The 21,692-nt window shown below is 41.6% G+C and overlaps 1 protein-coding gene across 1 annotated transcript in view; it reads right to left on the reverse strand.

Moving 5' to 3' along the window:
- Positions 1 to 21,692, reverse strand: part of VWA3B (von Willebrand factor A domain containing 3B) — a 236,738-nt gene that overhangs the window by 23,912 nt on the left and 191,134 nt on the right. The window contains exon 24 of the mRNA XM_063617639.1: positions 18,665 to 18,866. Coding sequence (XP_063473709.1) covers positions 18,665 to 18,866 — 202 coding nt within the window. The remainder of the gene's footprint in view (positions 1 to 18,664; positions 18,867 to 21,692) is intronic.

Here is a 21,692-nt window from a genome sequence, read left to right on the forward strand (position 1 = left end):
ATTAGGAAGTTAACTGAAAATGCACTTTTCCTGTAAGAATGACATGTCTGTACAAGTCACAGACAGCAGGAAGTTTCCCAGGAAAAAAGAGGACTTAGAAATCTTGGAAATATATGCATACATATATACAAGCATGCATATATATATATCTAACATATGCAAAAATAATGATTCAAACAAGTAATGTAATTTTAAATACTGAGGGAGAAAAGGTAAAGAAATCCTTTTGCTTGATGCTATTAACATTCTTCAATTGGCCGGCGTATCACATGGGACCTTAAGGAAGGCATATACTCCTGAACTGTGACTCGTCCCAGCATTGAACAATATTTATCCAGTCAGAATAGTAAAAATACTTTTTTGTGTTCTTTTAAATGAAAAATTTTAAACATGTACTGTGAACCTTTGGAAAGAGTACAACATTGACAACACGATGGCTTAAGTGTAGCTCTTGAAAGGTTGGAATGAAAGGGGAAAGAAAAAGCATAGATATTACCACCATTTGAACTCAGGAATTGAAGAAGTTATGCAAGTTGATAGATCAAGAAGTAGAGGCTTATATATATTAAATAAAATGTTACAAATGCAGCCAATAGAATAAAAGATAATGTAAATATCCAATATTAGGAGCAGGAGACAAAGAGGGGAGGGATAAGAGTAAAATTATGGTTTTTTTCATACAGTGGAATAAAAAGTTTAAATATAGCAAATCATAAAATAGAGAACTATATGAAACATGTACTTTGATAAAAATTAATAATTAATCTGGAAATCTCACAGAGGAAAGAGAGGGAGAAGAGAATGCCTTTATTTTCTATATGAATGAATCAAAGTCCTGGACTACCCCTAAGGTACACATGTGCAGAAAACACTCAAAGCAGCACAGCAAAGGCTTTGAGAACTGAACTACAATGTAAACCATTGCCCAAGTCCCAGATTACCAGTATAAACCTTGAGTGATGCATGCAGACTTAAGCTGTGAATAGCACAGCCTTCTAAAACTGAACTGACATGGAAACCACTGCCCACAGATGGTAAGGCAGAGCTTGCAGTCTAAACCTAACCAAGTCTGATGGAAAAAAATTAAATCTCCACAGGATCCAGAATCTTATAATATTCAAAATATTCAAAATGTCCATTATACAATAAAAAAATTCAACAAACAAAAAAGCAAATATGACTGATTCTCAAGGTAAAAGGCAATCAATAGAGTCCCAAATTGGGAAGACTCAGATATTGGAATGATCAGATAAAGACCTTAAATTAGCAATTATAACCATAGTCTATGAGGTAAAGGGTAAATACTCTTGAAATAAATGGCAAGGTAGTTTTTTGTTTCAGCAGAGAAATAGAAACTATTAAATTAAAATGGAAATTTTAGAAGTGAAATATATAATATCTGGAAGGACTCAGTAGCAGAAATGATAGAATTGATATAACAGAAGAAAGAGACCATGTACTCTAAGACAAAACAATAGAATGTATCCAACTTGAAGAATGCAGAGAAAAAGGATCTTTAAAAATGAACAAGGTCCTTTTCCTGTTACAGATAATTTCTTCAAAGAACAGCTCAGTTATAACCTTTCTGGAACAATGTCACCCCCAGGAAATTTCAGAAAAAGAAAGGAAAAGATTGTTTTGTTATCTCCAAATGGCACTACATGAATCAAAGTTGGAGTGAATGTCATGGCTATGTCTACTACATGCAGAAACTATTAGCATCATTTTAACTTGTAAAGTCCAACTCTAAAGTTCCTTTTTTTTATGCTTGATGACTGTTAACAGAAATGTCCAATCCCCATTCATCTCTCCCTTCAAAATCCCCTGTAGCCTTCATTCCATCATCCAGAATAGTCATTATTTTTAATTCCCAATCAATTTGAGGACAAATGTTCTTGTAAAATATATTAAAATGAATTACTAGAAAAAATGAAATAACATAGCAGAGAAAGAGCTTGAGTTCTAAGTAAAATCTATTTAAGGATTCTGAAAAGCAAACATGTAGTGGTAAAAGGGTTGGGAAAGAAGACAAGAACTCAAAGTACCACCAAGCTAGTGGTGGGTTTACCATTTGTTCTCTCTAGTGTCTCCTGGCCTGGTCCAAAACCCAGAAGTAGGCACAAGGGTCCAGACAGAGAGAGCTCTAGGAGAATCCTAGAGTTCTAGCTTAATAAATGGAAAAAGGAAATCCTAACACTCAGAAAGAATACAAAAATTGTCCCCTTTTTTTATTCTCCATTCTCACACCTCAGTCACCAAGCAATCCTGTGGCAGTGCAGCAATGTTTTGAGCCTAAAACTCTAAAGGAGGCTAAATCTTCCTGTCTGATTAGTGGCATTGTGATTTTGAGAAGGTGGAGTGAAATCCCATTGTTCTCTCTCTCTCTGCCTTTCGCTCTCCACCCTCTGTTTGGCTCCAGATGCAAACACAATAAACAGAAGCCACTGAGCTGGGTATATATTAATAAACCCAGATTTCTGGCTGGAGAACTGAAAAGAGAAGCCATAGGGAACTAGAAATTACTAGAAAGATCATTGATATAGAAAAGAGAAGGGGAATCACTAACCCAACACCAAACCAGACAAATATATCACAAGAAAAGGACACTATAGACCTATATTCCCCATGAATGCAGATGCAAAATCCATAAGAAAACATAGCAAAAAATCCAGTAATGTATAAGAAGGATTATATACAATGGCCAAGTGGGATTTGTCCCTGGAATGCAACACTGGTTTAACACCCATATTAATAGAAAAAAAGATAACAATTAATGTAATATACCATATTAATAGGATAAAGGATAAAACCATATGGTTATTTCAATGCATGGAGAAAGAGTATTTGACAAAATCCAACACTCTTTTATGATAAAAACTCAACAAACCAGGAATAGAAGAAAACATTCTCAATTTGAGAAAAGACATCTATGAAAAGCCTACAGTAAACATGATACCTAATTTAGAAAAACTAGATGACTTACCCTTAAGATCAGAAACAAAGTAAGGCACTCTCACCACTTCTATTCAACATTGTATTTGAGGTTCTAGCCAGTACAGTCAGGCATAAATAAATAAATAAATGTCTCCAGATTGGAACAAGTAAAACTGTCTTTATTCATAAATGACATGATTCTATATATGAAAACTCTAGGGAATTCACCCAAAAACTACTAGAATTAATTAACAAGTTCAGCAAGGTGTCATGTTACAAGATTAATGTACCGAAAAAATCAACTGTATTTCTATGTATTAGCAATGAGCACTCTGAAAATGAAATTAAGAAAAAAATTCATTTATAATAGCATCAAAAAAGAATATATTTAGGAATAAATTTATCAAAATAAGTGGAAGACTTATACACTCAAAACTAAAAAATATCATGGAGAGAAATCAAAGATCTAATAAGTAGAGTGACATACCATGTTCATGGATTGGAAGACTTGATATTATTAAGATAGCCATTTGTTCCTAAACTGATATATAGATATTATAATTTATATTAAAATCCCAGCAAGTTTTTTGTTTGCTTGTTTTTGGATTTTCTTTTTGTTGTTGTTGCAGAAATTGAGAAGTTGAATCTAAAATTTACATATAAATGCAGAGGACCCAGATGATCCCCCAAAAAATGTTGAAAAAGAACAAATTTGGAGGACTTGCTTTTTTTTCTCTTGTGAAACTTAGTACACCTACTGTCATCAAGAAATTGTGTACTGACATAGGATAGTGATATGGATTAGTGAAACAGTACTGAGTCCAGAAATAAATCCTTATATTTATAGTCAATTGATTTTTGACACTTTGGAACAAAGTTTGGCAGTTTCTTAAAAAATTAAACAAACTTACCATATGACCCAAAATATTTCTACAGTATTAGATACCTCATCAAGAGAAATGAAAATTTATAACCATAAAAAGACCTGTATATGAGGATTTATATCAGCATTATTCATAATAATAAAAAGGTGGAAATAATTCAAATGTCCATTAACTAGGGAATGAATAAACAAAATGTGGTATATCCACACAATGGAATATTATCCAGCCGTTTATTTATAAAATGCATAGAAAAGGCAAATACATAGAGACAAATTGATTAGTGGTTATCCAGAGCTAAGAGTGTGAACAGAGAGTGACTGCAAATGGGCATGAGGGATCTTATTAGGAGGAAGATAACATTCTAAAACTGGATTGTGGTAGTAAGTTGAAAACGCTTGTCAATTTTATTAGAAGTCACGGAGTTGAAATAGGTAACCTTCATGGGGGTACAAATTATACTTCTACAAATCTTTTTTTTAAGGTAAAAATGTTTTTGGTTTGCTCTACATAACCACTCATAATATTTTGCATATACTGTACTGGGCTGAATGACTGAATGAGTACAGGAGCTTCCGAATCCATCTACAAATCAAAAGATAAACCACATAGGACTTTTTCTCCAAATTGCTACACTGCTGAAAGTAGGGATTTTCCATCCTAGATTTTTACTCATTTGTTTTTTCTTTCTTAACCATAAACTTATTATAATTCTTGAGTCTCTTAAAGAAATTAGTCTTCCATCCCAATTGGAGTGCCTAGCAAAATAATTCTCGTGTCTCCTCTTTTCAGACCATCAAATGCTCCTCTTCTCCATGACACAAAGTCCAATATAAAGTGTTTGCCCAGACATTTTGATGCCACCTTTTTGCAGTGATATAGCTATATAGCTATAGCTATGTATTTGCTGTGCTATAGTTATATCATAAATAAAATATTCAATGCATACTTTATAAGTTCATTTGCAGGCCTCCTCTTAAGTCTCTAATTTATGAGGCAGTTGGCTATAAAAATTTAAATAATTTCAGGAAGTCTGAACACCATTTGCTCTTGGGTCATTATTCATGTTCAATACAGTTTGGGTTCTGGAAATAAGTGGGCTCATTTCCATGGTGCCCTGATATGACTGGGTTCTGTTGTAGCCATCTATCATTTGGACCTGTTTGGAGATGCTTTTTAGGTTCATTAAAATAAGTGGAAATATGGTTTATAACCTCAGAGATGAAAACTTAAGAGCCACGTCCTCAGTAGTGGAGAATAAATAGGCTGAGGGGTTAAGGTCTCTTACAGGGACTGTGGGAAGTCTTCAGACCTGCGTTGCTTGTAGCCTCTGCAGCCATGGACAAAAATGTATGGTGAACTATATTCTTTTGTTTACGATGCTCACATTTAGCCAGATTTTGCTTGGGTCCCTCCCTACTTGTGGAATTTGCACATTTGCTGAGGCAATCAGTATATCAAAGAGAATTCACCATCACTGGTGGGTGGTGAATGTCACCTGCTTATTCCTGGGCTTTCACCCAGAGGAGAAACCTAAGCACTCTTTCTAGTGCAAGGTTCAAAATGGCCTACTGTGGCTTGAAATGACCTCAGAGGAAGGAGCTGGACTAGGAGACAGGAGACACAGGACTGGGTGCTGCCCACCTGGCTATGGGACTTTTGGCAATCTTTTAGCCTTCTTGGGCCTCAGTTTCAGCATATGCAAAGTAAGGCAACAAACTAAATAATCTCTACCAATTCCTAGTTCCTTATTTCTGTTTAGAAGAGTCTAAATCTACACTCTTGGAGAAACTGTTACGATGTATGTATAAGGCCAGGATGCAAGCCTGCTACCCTTGCTGGCAGTTCCCACAAGATGAGAGAAATGCACCAGCCACAGCTGAGAACATGAGTAGCACAGTTTTTCCATCTTCATACTCCAGTGGGATGTCCAAGCACAGCTTCCTACAGTCATTTCTTCAAGGGAAGACTGTGTAAAGTGTTCTAATAATGGATAGAATTCAGAGTCTTGAGAATCTGGAGCCTGCCATGCTAAATCAACTGTTACTTAAAAACCTCACTTTTCCAGAAAGCTTAAAGCCTTTACAGAAAAGCCACCTTGCTTCAGGTCACCAGAGTTCATGTCAAAGACCAGCTGGCTGGGAAGATACTTTGGTCACTGAGACCACCAGACAGTCTCTCTGTCTCCAGACGAAGAAAAACCTGGTTCCACAAAGATGTCCACATCGATTCTGGGAAGGCATTTCTCCCTCTTAGATTTCATTAGTATGAGAAGTCATTTCTTAGAACCTACGCCTAGATACATTTAAAGGTCCTTTTTAAAATTCTGAAAGAGTAGAGTCACATAATTTATTTAACTAGCCCTCTTTCATCTCTAGATTCCAAATATTGATTCTCTCAATTTCTTAGCCAGAAGCTAACCGAGGAAACTGCTTTCTACATTTTCAGAATGGGTTTAAAGGTATAAATCTGGGAGGTGAGTTGCCTAAAATAATCAGATAACTCTTTTTTTCTATAGTTGTCGCTCACTTCCCAATTCTTCTGATAGAGAATAGCTATTCACTCTGTGAAGAGCTTCCCCCTGCCTGGGTGACAATGAATGGTAGCAATGCTATGGCATTCACTCTTAAACACTGCAAATGACGCCTAAGAAAATGTCTTTCTAAATGGTTACAAGTATCACTCCCCTTCAAGTCATTCGTACGCCTGTAAGTTCACTGGAAAGGACAAGGACAGATACTAAAGAATATTGTAAAAGTAATTCATGTTGGCTGTGAACGGCAGCTCACACTTGTAATCCCAGTACGTCTGGTGGCTGAGGTGGGTGAATCCCTTGAGACCAGGAGTTTGAGACCAGCCTGGCCAACATGGCAAAACCCTGTCTCTACTAAAAATACAAAAATTAGCTGGGTGTGGTGCCGTGCGCCTGTAATCCCAGCTACTCAGGAGGAAGGCACAAGAATCACTTAAACCTGGAAGGCAGAAGTTGCAGTGAGCCGAGATCACGCCACTGCACTCCAGCCTGGGTGATAGAGTGAGACTTTGTCTCAAAAAAAAAAAAAAAAAAAAACATAATTCATGTTTACTCTGCCTTGTTTCCAACTGTTATTACTATTGGCAAGAATTCATTTCTTGTTGATTCCACAGCATGGGACTTTATGGAAGGAACTATTCACCATGGCCTACATGATGATTCATTTGCATCATGGCACAGTCAATTGAACTATACCACAAATGAAGCACAATGGCCAGCTTCAATATAATGGTTCATCTCACAGAAATAGAACATAGGCTTCCCAGGATGAAAAGATATCTCACCAGGGCAGCTAGAGGTGCCATCCCTTCAGCCAGAATATTGACAACTTTGTTCCAGAAAGATGACATCCTGCTGGTTTTGAATTTTGCCAAAGACTTTGGGGTGCTGTACAGTTAACATCAAAGAACATCTCCCAACTCCATTTCTTTTCTGCCATACCTCGCCTATACACGCACACAAGATACACGCAAACTACTGAGGTCTAAAGAGAAACCCATGGGTGATGAAAGTCGGAGGGAATAGAGAGAGAGTAGGAAAGGCTAGCTCTCAAACAAATAAGCCAACATATGTTTAGACTCAGGCACACAAGAATAGCCGCATACCAGTTTCAGTGAGGAAGTCTCACGAGCAATGATACCAGCAGGAGGGATGCTGTGTGCTAAGTAATTTGATTTAGCCTTGTCTACAAAATTCAGATAATCCAATTCACTTCCTTGTCAGATTCAATCTCAGGTGACATGGACGAGGGCCCCAAATGGTGCCACCCTCTTTTCATTTCGTGACTTAATTTCAAGGTCATGCTCTTGGGCATGGTGGTGGAGATAGTGAGATGACTAAAGGTTTGATGCTTTAAAATTTTCCATGTAACAAGCAGCATACTTCTACAGTGGGTACAGAACACTTTTCTACAAGTTAACTAGAACTAATCTTTGGCTCAAAATCTTGTTAAAAACACCCACTACTAAATACTTTTCCTGCCCTAAATCATTGAACTTCAGCACATACAATCCCCAAATTGTCGTAACAGCACTTCCAACATGCTTCTTTGTCCACGTTTGTCCTTAAGGCCATGTAAAGTCTGTCACTGCTCTAATCAAAGGAATGTGTGTAGGTTCAGACAGGTGCTCACCTTTCTGCTTTCTAGGACATTTAATTATAAGACCGGGACATTTGCAAACTGTCTCTGAATAATTCAACTCCCTTTAAAACCTTGGTGAACAGGACAGGGCTAACCTGAAGCGTTTGGGAACTCACTCTCTCCCCGCTCATTTAGATTTAGAGGGATTTCATCCACCCAGAAAGTATCCGGACTCTGCATCCCTTTGAAAAATGGACTGGAGAGAGAATGAGAAAAGAGCTTACAGGAAACTAGAAACCAGGAGTGGCAAACTCCTGCCCAGCCTCTCCGGGGCGGGGAGCGAGTGGCCCATGGCAAATGAATTAGTGCTTTCCTTCCCAGGGCATTTGCATTTTAACAGAAGGCAAATATTGTGCCAAAGAAGTGAAGCTCTAAGTGGAATTTCCTGCATGAGCCCTGAAGAAGAAGCAAGGTCTTCTTGTGAGCTGCTGTCAAGTACGGCACATCTGGGCAGGGGCTCAAGGGAAAGCTGGAGGTGCTGCTTGGCCGGCCAAGGCTTAAGAGGGTTTTGATCCCCTTCCTTTCCAGTAGTCTTAGGCACTTAGCCTTGCCTTAAAAACCAAAGGGATGTAGAGGAGTGCTTTGTGAGCTTTTCCCCCGCCTCCCCAGGGCATAGTATAACTCGTGAAAACACACAGCAAGTAACACGCATCCCAAAACCCCAGTGCAGTTTCCACCTCCCTCTCCAGGCGCTGCTTCCTGAGCCTGGCACAGGCCTGGTGAGTGGTCTGGCCTCAGCCTCATTCCAGCTGGTGGCGCTTTGTGCTGTTGGAATGGCTAAGAGGCACAGGAAACACTTCCACAGACACATCCCTGAACCAGGAAACATTCCTTCCCCTCCCTGACCCCAGGGCAGCACCGGGGTGTGGAGAACAGTTAATCACCCTGAAAGCAAAACCTCCAGTCAAACATTAACAAATAGCTACCTCAAAGCTTTGCTGAAAAGAAACTTGTGCTTTCTCTCTCTCTCTCTTTTTCTTTTTTTTGTAGCAGCAAAGGAATCTAATAAATATATACTATATTCCAAAAAGAAAAACAAAAAAATCCAAAACTATTTCCCTATCTTGAAAGTAAACCTGCAACACCATCTCAGGAAATATTCCCTTATTGCTCTTTTAGGAAAAAGCACACGAACAAAGAGAGAAAAATTTGAAGGGTATTACATATTTAAATCTGGAAATCGCCAAAGCTTGGGATTAGTAATTCCGCGTTCCTGATACAGTTATTCATTACCCGCTACTCCGGAGATGAACAAAATCCACACTTGGGAGCCACTTTCGTGTCACTGCTTTGAGGTATGAACCACTACCAGCCACCTACTTTACATAAACATCTCACATGAGACTGTGGTGTGCAAATAAATTCTGAGTCTTTAAGAAAACTTTTCAAGACATCCACTTCTCTGGGCTGGCTATTCCGCCCCCACTCACGCGTCCCCCTTGCTCTCTGCCCTTCCTTGCCCTGCTCTGTACCTCCAGAGGCTGGCCCCCAGGGAACACACCACCCTATCTCCCTAATTTTGGCTGCCTTGAGGCAAGCACCAAGCTCAGAATGCAGGAGGAAGCCGGGGTATTGGTGTCCTGCCCACTCTCTGCTCTTTCTCTCTAGGGCTCCACGAACACTCTTTCCTTCCCTTGCCCCTTTAAGTCTGGGGATGATAACAACTTCCTGCTATTGCTTGTCCTGGGGTCCTGCAATATCCCATGGACTGCCTTAGACTGACCTTCACCTCTGCAAAGAGTTCTTTCATTAACGTTTCTTCACTTGCGCTGAATGAATTGGATTCTGCTTCCTGAGTGGCCCCTGCTAAGCCCTCTACACTCTGTTTTCTTCCTCCAGACAGGGAGGGCAAATCTGTCCCCAGACCTGTTTAGGGTGCTTGGGTAGAATTCATGGTTTGGAACAAAGACAAATGTAGAGGCAGGAGAGTGCTGGCATCTGCCCAGCCGAAATCTCCAGCGAGGAGGGTGCCTTTAGCTTCAGAATGAAAAGACAACCTGGTTGTAAGTTTTTGTCACCTCAGGGATCCCCAGAGTTGACACCCACCTTCCCATTCCTGAACATCAGGACATAAGACAGAAGACTTTTTAGAAAATAGAGTTTGGGGATATTTTCCCTTCTTTTAGTTTCCTCCAGTGACTGGTGTTTCCGAGCAGGATTCTCTCCTTAAACCCCCATCTAACCCCTAGCTAAATGTGGCACAGTAATGAAGGGCTTCATTTTCTCTTTGTCATCCTCTCACTCCCTCTGGGATTTCAGCTTCACTCTGGCCACGTGCCCTAGAGGCCCATCAGGGGTCCCACTTCCAGATGCTAAACCGTCACTGCAGCGCTGTCTGAGGACAGCACGGTCTGAATGTGCACACATCACTTCTGTGTGATGGTAACATCACCAGTGCACACCCCAGACTTGTTAACTTCCTGCCCACTGATATGGACAGGAGGCAGGGAAATACTGGGTAGAAGGCAGCAGTCCCCAGTGAAGGCCCCACTCTCAAGCCTGGACCCACAGCCCAAAGTGAGAACACGCATTCCTGTTTTCCTTCTCAAATGTTGCCTTTTCCAAAACCACTCCGGCCCACACCACCCCCCATCCCGTACCCATAAAAACTCCAGGCTCCACTGGCAGTGGAGTAGCAGAGAAGGAGAAAAGAGAAGAAGCAGGCTGACGTCGCTGAGAAGCAGCTTGAGGTGGGACCTCAGAGAAGAGTGTGGCCAGTGACGGCCGAACCCCATGGGAAGACCACCTTCCCACTCCATCCCCTTTCTAGCTCTCCATCCTGCTGAGAGTCACTTTCATCAGCAATAAAATCCCCTGCATTTACCATCTTCAATTTGTTCGTGTGACCTGATTCTTCCTGGATGCCGAACAAGAGCTAAGGATACAGCGGGCTGTCACACCGAGGAGTTAAACACTTAGCCATCTGTGGACAGCAAAACTAAAGGAGCACTGTAACACACGCCTTCTGGGGCTCCAGGGCTTGCGGGTACTCCTCTAGAAGCTGCCTTGGGGCCGCACAGAGTTCTGCCCCTGCTGGCACTCAGAAGTACTCGTCCTGGCCCCTGCACAAGCTCACCTGCGTGCTCCCTTTCCCGAGAGGGGCTGAGAGCCGTGGGCTGAGTAAACAAGCCACCCTCTTCGCAAGTCCCATGAAGGGGTCAGGGAAAATTTCCTGTTTCAACATCAGTAGATCTTGTTCCACTGGAGAACCGTTCACAGCCACTAGGGAGCTAGTCTTCCCAACAGACCAGAACATCAGCAAAACAGACTAAAATTTTTACTAGTGGAATTAGAAAGGCTGACTAGTCAGTTAGGGTGTGATACCTCACACCTCCCATTAAAGAGAAAATCTTGTGGACTGTAAAAAAAAAAAAAAAAAAGGTTACAATGCAAGAATGACAATCGGTTCATTTACTATCTGGGACACAGATAACAGCTGTATATATTCTGAGTTTATTTTACATAACTGAAAGACATTTTCCTCTGTCTCCCCAGCTAACATCTTCCTGCATGTATAATGTCAAAGTCACAACCCACCAATATTCTCAATGGCAAATGATCTCTCTTCTCTTCCTTCTCCTAATTCCACCTCATCCAGCCTCACCATGCCTGCCTCCCTATGTGCATTTTCCTAACACTCTTTTTCTCCTGGAGCAGAGCACTCAATTCCCCATCCCTGAAGGCCGTAGGCTCCAGCTTCCTTGCCAGTCACAGCTTTGAGAAGGAAACGTGTGCAGCCAGTGGTGTGGGTAAGTTTCCACAGCCTCCTTTAGAGCTGCTTTCAGCTTAAAAGTATTTTCTACCTCCAGATTTTCCAAAGCAGTCAAGGTTATGGGTGAGAGAGCCTTTTTGATCTTTCTGGGCCAAAGGATTTGCCCTGGAGAACAATCCTTATTTATTCAGAAAATGTTGGAGGACAGCACAGCTGGGCTGCCCTAGACCAGGCTCCCAGGGAGGATTAATTATAATTCACAGATGCCCTTAGGCAACTTCCCCTATCGTTCAGCTCTGAGGGCTCTGGATTGGCCAGTGAGGGTGAAATCTGCAATCACAGTAACATGAGGGGTGCTAGGGAGGGGAGTTTTCAAAGGGAATTTAAAATTTCAGACTTAAGATTTCTCCTGTCATTATGTAGTCAGTGAGCCAAGTGCCCACGTCCAGGGACACCACGAAGCCAGTGGATTATGGAAATAGGCGGAAACCATTACACAGTCAAGCATGGAATGTGCCCTGCGCAGGATGCCAGGCAGTGCAGGTGGGAATAATGGCTCTCACTTTAGGTCTGATCTCGGGCCAGCCAGGAACTGCCTGTGGAAGCTGGAGCATAAAAAGCAGGCACAGGCTCCCTGGACACAGCATTTGTTGCCATGTCTCCTTCCCACCACTGGTTCTTACTGACAGAAAAATCATGAAGCTGCCCCAAACTTAGGAATCGGCAAGGCAGCTATGCTGGGTGCCAACCCTGCTCCAGAAGAGGGTATCAGAAAGCCCCAGTCGTCCAGACTCCATAATGCGCCCTGGAGCAGGCCGGATGCAGTGGCCGCAGCCCTCTGGACATGTGGGCAGCCCACTCCAAACGCAGGGGCCACAGCCCTCTGGACACACGTGGGCAGCTTACTCCGAATGGTCTCATCCCCATTTTGCTGTTTGTTATCAGTCAGCTCATGGGGGTGCTTAATGATGAACAGAGGGGCTCTTTCATGGCAATTTATACTCCTCCATCAAAAGCTTTGGCCTTTGCTAAAAGAACTTAAAATGAGACTGTATTTACATATAAATCAGGAAAAATGACTTGCATCTATGATGCATTTTTCACCCCAGGATCTCAGAAGGCCTTGAAACCTGGAGCTTCGCACACCAAAGGTTGAGTCCTGTTAGTGGGTCACAAAATTGAATCTGTGGGGTGTGACAATAATGGCATTTTGAAATCTCAGAATCTATCACACATGGAAACGAGAAGTATCATTGCAAGAAAACAACATTCAAAATCTTCCACTGCAGAGGGCCATGCCACAAGTAGAAAGAACTCTGAGGAGAAGTCACCAGATGTGACCTCTCCCCCCGTTACCTGGGGACATCTATTCTGGAACATGGGTGTTCCCCTAACAGACAAGGGTAGCTTTTGACAGCCTGTGTGAGGGCAAGGCAGTGAGGGGACAGTCTTAGCCCCTGACCAAGAGGCAGCAGCAGACCCAGTGATGCCACTGCACAAACTAAACACCTTCTCCTGCCCTGGCTTACCTGGTGTTCCCACCCTCTTTCTCCCTGCCTTCCCAGTGAAGATCTGGAAGAAAAGTCTTTACTTCTTATACTAACTTCCTCCACTTCTACCCACCCTTCTACCCACTGCAAACTGGCCTTTGTCCCCACCATTCCACTGGCGTTATTCTGGCCAACCTCACTAATGCACTTTCTCTTGGCAAGTCAAATGGCTTTCAGACATCATTCCACATGGCTTTCCGAAACTCCTTGATAATAACTTTAGCAGTGGAAAGAGCCATCACTGATATGCATGTTGTGTGCATTTACTGCTGAGCACCTGGTGCTGCACACTCTCCTAGGTATATGAAGTACGTGGTCTCACAACCATCTTTTAGGCCAGTGCTTTTTTTAATTTGGAGTCAGGTGGACTGGAACGCAAATCTTGGCACTGCCATCTTCCAGCTGTGTGACGCTACTCAGGCCTTCTAAGCTGAGTTTCTGCCTCTTGTCCTTGGCTGTCTACCCCAGGCCTCCTGCTTCTCTAACTCATCTGCCTTGGTCCCTTCTACTTTCTCCTCCTGCTCTCCCAGCACCTGAAATGACCTCCAAATCTATCTCCTTAACTCTGGCCTCTCTCCTAAACACCAGACATGTGGCTGTTTACTGGCCTCTCTCACCTGCGTGCCCCACGGGTATCTAATATCAGGAGCGCTGAAAGTGAACTACCTTTCCCCAAAAATCCGCTTTTCCTCTCACTGTGCCTCTTCTGTGTTTGTTCTTTCACGTATTCATTGAAATATGTATGCATGCCTACAAGATGCCCACCACGATTCTAGGCTCTGGGAGCACCTACAGCACCACAAACCAAGTCCCACCCTTATTTCAGCGGGGAAGACAGACTGTAAACAAAAGTGTACATAATGTCAGGTAGTGAAGTGTGCTGCGAAGTCAACAAACACGTGGCAGAGGATTAGAGGATGACATGTGATGGGATAGGCTGGCCAGGGTGCACCTGTCTCCCTGAGGAGCAGAGGAAGGATGGAAGGGGTAGCAGTGCTTCTGCTCCTACAGTTGTCCAAGGCAGAAGTTTTGTGAGCATCTTCAACTTTGCCCCACATGCCCTACTTTCCCATAACCCATGTCTCTGTTACTTGTTCTCTCCCCAGTGTTCCTACCTGGCTCAAGGACTCAACACCTCTCAAGGGCAGCGCAGCACCGGATTTTGGTCTTTTACATTGGGCCTCATCTCACTGTCAGAATAATCTTTCTAAAACACACATCCGTGAATGTCCTTGACTTGCTGAAAACCCCTCCCTGGTGTCCATTTCCTACAGGCATAAGTTCCTGACCCCAGCAGAGTTCAAGTACCTCGTTTTCTGGTACCTCTTCCCATGCCCACTGTCTCTCCTGCCACGTTCCCCAGGGAACACTCTGTGTTCTTCCCCACATCCCTGCCTGAGCCCAGGCTGTTTCCTTTACTCCAAACACTTCTCACAGCCCAGTCCCCAATTCCTAGGCATGCCTCTGGGCCAAACTGGATTAGTGAAGCCTTCCCTAACTGCCCAGTCAGGTCACTTTTCCCCATCTTCCAGTTGTTCTCTGGAGGTGCCTCTGCTGTATTTATAATACAGTGAAGGGCTGTAAGCGTCTGCATTTCACTCGTTCAATACACATTGTTGAGCGGCCCCTGTGCACTGGGCTTCACTGTCAGTGCCATGGACACAGCTACAAATAAGGCCAGACCAGTTCTTGGCTCTCACAGCGGTGATGCTCTGGTGCAATGTCTCCTCCATTAGGCTGGGCCCATGCATTCGACACAGCTAACAAATCCCCATTTTGTGTCCAATATAAGGTATCCCCCTGGGAGATCCCAAGGAGACAGAAAAGAATGAGAGAGGCCACTTGATGCCTGAGGGCGCCTGTCCCATGTGCAGAATCTTATCCATGATTTTTGGATGAAGAAATTACGGGAATTATTTTTATTCCCATTTTGTGGTAAGAAAAGAAAGAAATAGAACAATTAATTCAATTAATTCATATGTTGTAAACAACGAGCTTGATTGCCAGAATTCCAGATGAATTCAGTGGAACACAATTATCTTTGCTCTGAATCACAAGAGGCTTCTTTTCACTCCATTTGCAACACTTCCTATTTGCAAATTTAATATAAAGTATAGATAAAAGAATATGCCAGCAAATTCTGCTGTTAGGCAGCGGGGTCTCCACAGCTCAACACCTGGGACTGGCCATGGTCTGTCATCGTCATTCAAATTAGGATAGTCTAAGGACTAAGTCTGTTGTGTTCTAGGTACTCCCAGTGCCTAGAATAGTGCTTGGCATCTCATAGGCACTCATAAATATTTCAATGAATAATGAAAGAGCAAGCAGACAGGGAAAAGCACAATGAGAAGATGATCATCTTTTCAAGGAGAGGCAGGTAATTCACTCTTGGTCCTCTTGAGTCTTAGGTGCCCACAGGGCACGCAGGCGAGGAAGGTAAATAGACAGAGAAATGTCTGGGGGTGTCAGATAGTACCTCCCAAAGAAACACTGAACAATTCTTTGAGGAAGTCATTTTGTTTGAATAACATTACTAGACATATGACCTTCTGTGATAAAAATTTTACATTCTGCACAAAAGACATAGCTTTTTACACTGAAGAAACAATGTGATTTGCAGAAGAATAAAATGAAAGAGAACAAACAAAACAAAATGAAACAAAACACAAGAATCTAGAGCATCAAAAACAGAATTTTAAGCCAGGCTAAACCAGTATCACTTGGCAAAGACTGAACCAAAGATGATGAACCTGAAAGGTCAGATCTTCGGGAATGATTTTTAGACTATAATGTGGTGAACATCTGAAAATTATCTAGGATTTAGTAAGATTTTTGATGAACTATTCCATATCTCTTAGTTCGTTTTGTGCTGCTGTGAGAATACCACCAACTGGGTAATTTATAATAGACAGAAACTTACTGGCTCACTGTTCTAGAAGCTGAGAGGTCCAAGATTAAGGGGCCAGCACCTGGTGAGGGCCATCTTACTGCCCATAACCTGGCAGATGGCATCACATGGTAGAGAGAGAGTGTAAAACAGAGGTCCAAGCTCATTCCTTTAATAAGGAATCCACTCTTGTGATAATGGCATTGGTCTATTTACGACCAGAGCCCTCACGGTCCAGCCAGCTTGTGGTATTATGACATATATATATTTATATGGCATATATATATATATATATATATATGTCAGGTAGTGAAGTGTGCTGCGAAGTCAACAAACACGTGGCAGAGGGTTAGAGGATGACATGTGATGGGATAGGCTGGCCAGGGTGCACCTGTCTCCCTGAGGAGCAGAGGAAGGATGGAAGGGGTAGCAGTGCTTCTGCTCCTACAGTTGTCCAAGGCAGAAGTTTTGTGAGCATCTTCAACTTTGCCCCACATGTCCTACTTTCCCATAACCCATGTCTCTGTTACCTGTTCTCTCCCCACTGTTCCTACCTGGCTCAAGGACTCAACACCTCTCAAGGGCAGCGCAGCACCGGATTTTGGTCTTTTATATTGGGCCTCATCTCACTGTCAGAATAATCTTTCTAAAACACACATCCGTGAATATATATATATATATATATATATATATTTTTTTTTTTCTTCCATGGTTCCTGGCTCATAACTCCTAACATCCTTGGGGTCTCTGAAGTACTGTCCTTTGGGTGTCTTTGTTGAGTAGGTTCAGGGTGCAGCTGGTCACCAGAAAGACCAAAGTAGGATTAGATAGTTAAGACTTTCAGCCCCAACCCCCAACCTCCAGGAGGGGAGAGGGGCTGAAGGTCAAGTTGATCAGTACAGCCGATGCTTTAATCGATCATCCCTAAGTAATGAGGCCTCCGTAAGAACCCAAAAGGACAGGGTTTGGAGAGCTTACTGACAGCTGAATACATGGAGGCTCCTGGAGGGTGGCCCACCCAGGGAGAGCACTCAGGGAAAGGAGGCTCTGCACCCTTCCTGCATTGCTCACACAATGCATCTCTTCATCTGTATCCTTTGTAATATCCTTTATAATAAACTGCTAAACGTTGGTGTTTCCCAGAGTTCTGTGTGCCGCTCACGCAAATTAATCAAACTCAAAGAGGGAGTTGTGGGAACCCCAACTTGAAGCTGGTCAGTCAGAAGTTCTGGAGGCCCAGACTTGTGACTGATGTGTTGGGAGGGCCAGTCTTGGGGACTGAGCCCTCAACCTGTGGGATCTGATGCCATCTCCAGGTAGGTAGTGTCAGAGTTGAATTGGAGGAGAACCAACCGGTGTCTGCTGCTTGGTATGTGTGGGAAAATCCCCCACACCTTTGGTCACAGAAGCCTTCTTCCCTGTTGATGATTGCTGTTGTGGTGCGAGAGCACTGGTTGAGAGAGCTCTTTTTCCCACACGCACCTCTTAAATGTCCCACCTCCAACACTGCTGCAAGGGAGATCAAGTTTCCAACACATGAACTCTGGGGGACACATTCAAACAAAGCACCATCCACACACACCCATGTATGGTCAGAGAGTGGGTTTCACACTGGCCATGTGTATTTATAGACTCCAAATGTTTATACTCTTTGATCCAGAAATACTACTTCTAAGGCTGTATCTTAACAAAATAATTCAACTATGTGCACCACAGGAGTCGTGCAAATATTATGTGAGAAAGCAGAAAACTGGAAAATAACTATAAATGTTTAATATTTAGTGAAGAATAAATAAACCAGGGTATATTCACAGCATGGAATATTATGTAACCATCACCCATATGAATCTGACAATTCAATAAAAACACAGAGAAAGTCTATGAAATAATGCTAAACTTAAAAGCAGAATATACAATAATTACGGACACTCTGACTGCACCTATGTAGAAAACATTTGAGGGGAAAAAAAGGAAAGGCTCCCAAGTGGTAGCAATAAGGCAACCAGATTATAAATTATTTTTCTTTCTAGAAGGTTTGCTTTATTAATGATTATAAAACATAATTGCTAACACTTATGGGGAGCTTTCAATACTAAGCACTTCACATGTTCATTTCTCTTTATAACAACCCTATGAGATGGATACTATTAATACTCTTATTTTACAAGTAAGAAAATTGAGGTTTAAAGAGACTGAGTAACCAAAATCACACACAGATTAGATGGTAGATCTGAGGCTAGTTCTTGACCTGGCTCCTATGAAAGTCCAGGCTTTTAATCACTACATTATACTTCTATTTTTTTTTCAATTAAAAGATGTATTGTTTTAAAAATAAGCCCATAGTACAATCGAATGGCATTTCCTTTATGATGAAAAAAAGTACTGAGACCTTAACTGGATTGGCTCTAACGCTCTTAGAAATCAGTGTGGTAGGGAGTGGGAGACAGAGAAGGAAGCCAATGTAGGAATGGCAATGACTTGGGATAGGCAGAGGGAGGAAAGACAGAGACCTCCAGGGCACCCACCTCTCCCAGGGCCTTGTTTGCATAATTCTTCTTGGCAGCCTCCTGGAGTTCCATGGCCTGCTGGATGTACATTTTCCCAGCTAGGATTTCACTTTCCAGCATCGACAGCTCTTTCAATGAAATGGGCCAATTCAACCGTTCTAAAGCCTGGTTTAAAACTGTTTTGTTTTCCAAGTACTGTATTGGTTTGTTTGCATCTAACCTAAAAAACAAACAAACAAGCAAAAAAAGAGAGGAAGAAACAAAAAGCAAAGAAAATGACTATAATTGAAAAAATATGGTAAGATGGTTTCCTAAGAAATTCTCCACTGAGAAACATCTGTTGAAGCTAGTGTCAGGTGTCAGATGACAGCATCATAGCCATGCCCTCTGCTCCATCAGGACTTTGGTAGCTTGCAAAGGTTAGAAATAACCATCTCTGTGAATTATGGTAGGCATTTGTCCTTACTATCTCATTAGGTTTTCTGATTTTAAAGAAGTATGATACACATAAAATTTTCAGCATTTTTTTTTCTCCGTATTTGGAGCCTAACATCTGGCAGAACCAAACATGGGCTTCAAAGATATTTCACACAAGTATGCCTAGCAGTGACTCTGAAAAACAAAGCAAAGCAAAACAAACCCAAATATTTGCCTCAGTGCAGTAATTCTTATACTAGCTCATTTTAGCTATTTTTATCTCCTTTCCTCTTTGCAAGCCTAAATACGTCTAAACTATTTGGCTTTGCTGTTTTGGTACATAAAGAACAGAAGCCCAACTTTCTATGGTTGATAAGCAGGCTGTGGGACTCCAGAGGAAGCTAGTGTGGTGTGATGGCCCAGGTCCTGGATTCTGTTTCCAGTCTGAGCTGCTTCTGAGTCAGACACTGCTGGAACGGAATTGGTAGGGAGAAAGAAAACAATTCATGATTATCACTCTTAATTGCTGAAAGCATCACTTATTCCTTTAGATGTTGGATATTGGAAGACAACAGTCTAAACTCAGCACAATCACAGGACTCCATCCACAAACAAACTTGTACCCAGAAGACAGCAAAACATTCTTATTGGAATGATGCCAGCAAGATGGTGGAATAAAAACCCAGGCCCTCATTCCCCTACAGAGACACTGACTTAACAATATATGAACCAAATTGCCTTTGCGAGAATTCCAGAAACCAATGAAGAGGCTGTGGCACCTTAGACAAGTACAAACCCAAGAAGAGCTGCATGAAGGAGAGTAAGAAAGCTTGTTGCATTTTGCCTGCCCTAACCTCTCCTCCTCCCCAAAACAAGGTGATGCAATTGGAAGAAAACTCCCCAATCTTGGTTTCTTCTTTGGAGAAGAGAGTGGAACGCACATTCAAAATTCTTGTGTTTTGGGGGACTTCTGAAGAAACAGGTTTCCTTCTTGCCTGATTCAGAGTGCTGATGAGAACAGTGGTATATTTTGCAAGTCATGTTGGGACCTCTGAGAACAGAAATGAGTGTCACAGCTTGTTACAGCATTAGAGATACTGCAGTACTTCAGAGAGACACCAGGGGGAGTAAGATATTATAGGCTCCTTAAAGAAACGGGCAAACCTTTTCGCTGGGAAATTACACATACAAGCCCAGAGAAGACACATCCCCAGAAAAGGTTTCAGAGATTCCCCCAAATCTCTAGCTGGGATAATTGGTGAAGCCCTTCACCTGTAAGAGGCCAGTTTGTGAAAATCGGATGAGATAGCTGTTTTTTCAAATGTCATGTTATCAACTAAATATCATAAGGCATACAAAATATAGGGAAAAGCACACAAAGATATGGGGCAATGGCCCAATCAAATGAATAAAATAAATCTTTAGAAATTGGTCCTAAAGAAATGGAGATATATTCTTGACCAGTCCTGGTCATTTGCCCCCCTCCTTGTCTGTGGACCATGATAAGCCCGAGTAGTGACTTCAGAGCTGGGTAACAGAAATTAAAGTGAAAAGACCTTTACGTGGAGAATTTGCATGCATAATATAGGAAGGTGTTCTTTAGGTATGTTACAGGATTACTTTAAACCATTTGACTTACGCTCCAAAGTAATGTTGGTAGTATAGCAAATTATGATGAATAGCTTTAATTGTATGTTTAAAAGTCTCATATGTTCTCATGCTTAAATCTGGGCATCAGAATTTAAGCAATTCTTGAAATGTACTGTCTCCTTAATATACTAATTACAAAGCAAAAAAAAAAAAGAAATGGAGATGTATTAATTACCTGAAAAATAATTCAAAACAACAATGTTAATGATGCTCAATGAGCTAAAACAGAGACAACAAATACAACTCAGAAAAGTGATGCATGAACAAAATGAGAATATCAACAAAGAGACAGAAACTATAAAAAAGAACCAAATAGAAATTCTAGAGCTGAAGAATACAATAACTGAATTGAAAAATTCACTAGAGGGGTTCAACAGCAGATGTGATTAAGCAGAAGAAAGAATCAGTGAACTTAAAGAATAGATTTTAAGTCATAAGTTGTTATATCAAATGAAGAATAGCATATAATGGTAAAAGAGCCAATCCACTAAGAGGATATAACAATTATAAATATATGTGCACCTAGCATCAGAGCTCTCAGATACATAAAACAAACTTTGACAGAATTGAAGAAATAGACAGCAGCCCAGTATTAGCAGGAGACTTCATGCTCTACTTTCAATAATGGACAGAACAACTACACAGAATATCAATAATGAAACAGAGGACTTGAACAACACCGATCCATTGGGCCTAACCAACATATGGAGAACACTCCACCAAACAACAGCAGAATACACATTCTTCTCAAGTACACAGGGAATATTCTCCAGAATAGACTGAATGTTAGGCCACAAAACAAATATTTAAAAAAAGAAAGTTGAAAGCAAAGTATTTTTTCTGAACAAAATGAAATGAACCTAGAAACAATAACAAAAGGAAAACTGGAAAGTCCACAAAAATATAAAAATTAAGTCACATATTCTTAAACAACCAATGTGTCAAAGAATAAATCACAAGGGAAATTGGAAGATATCTT

The sequence above is a fragment of the Symphalangus syndactylus genome, chromosome 14 (genome assembly GCF_028878055.3).
Source record: "Symphalangus syndactylus isolate Jambi chromosome 14, NHGRI_mSymSyn1-v2.1_pri, whole genome shotgun sequence".
Classification (NCBI taxonomy): Eukaryota; Metazoa; Chordata; class Mammalia; order Primates; family Hylobatidae; genus Symphalangus; species Symphalangus syndactylus.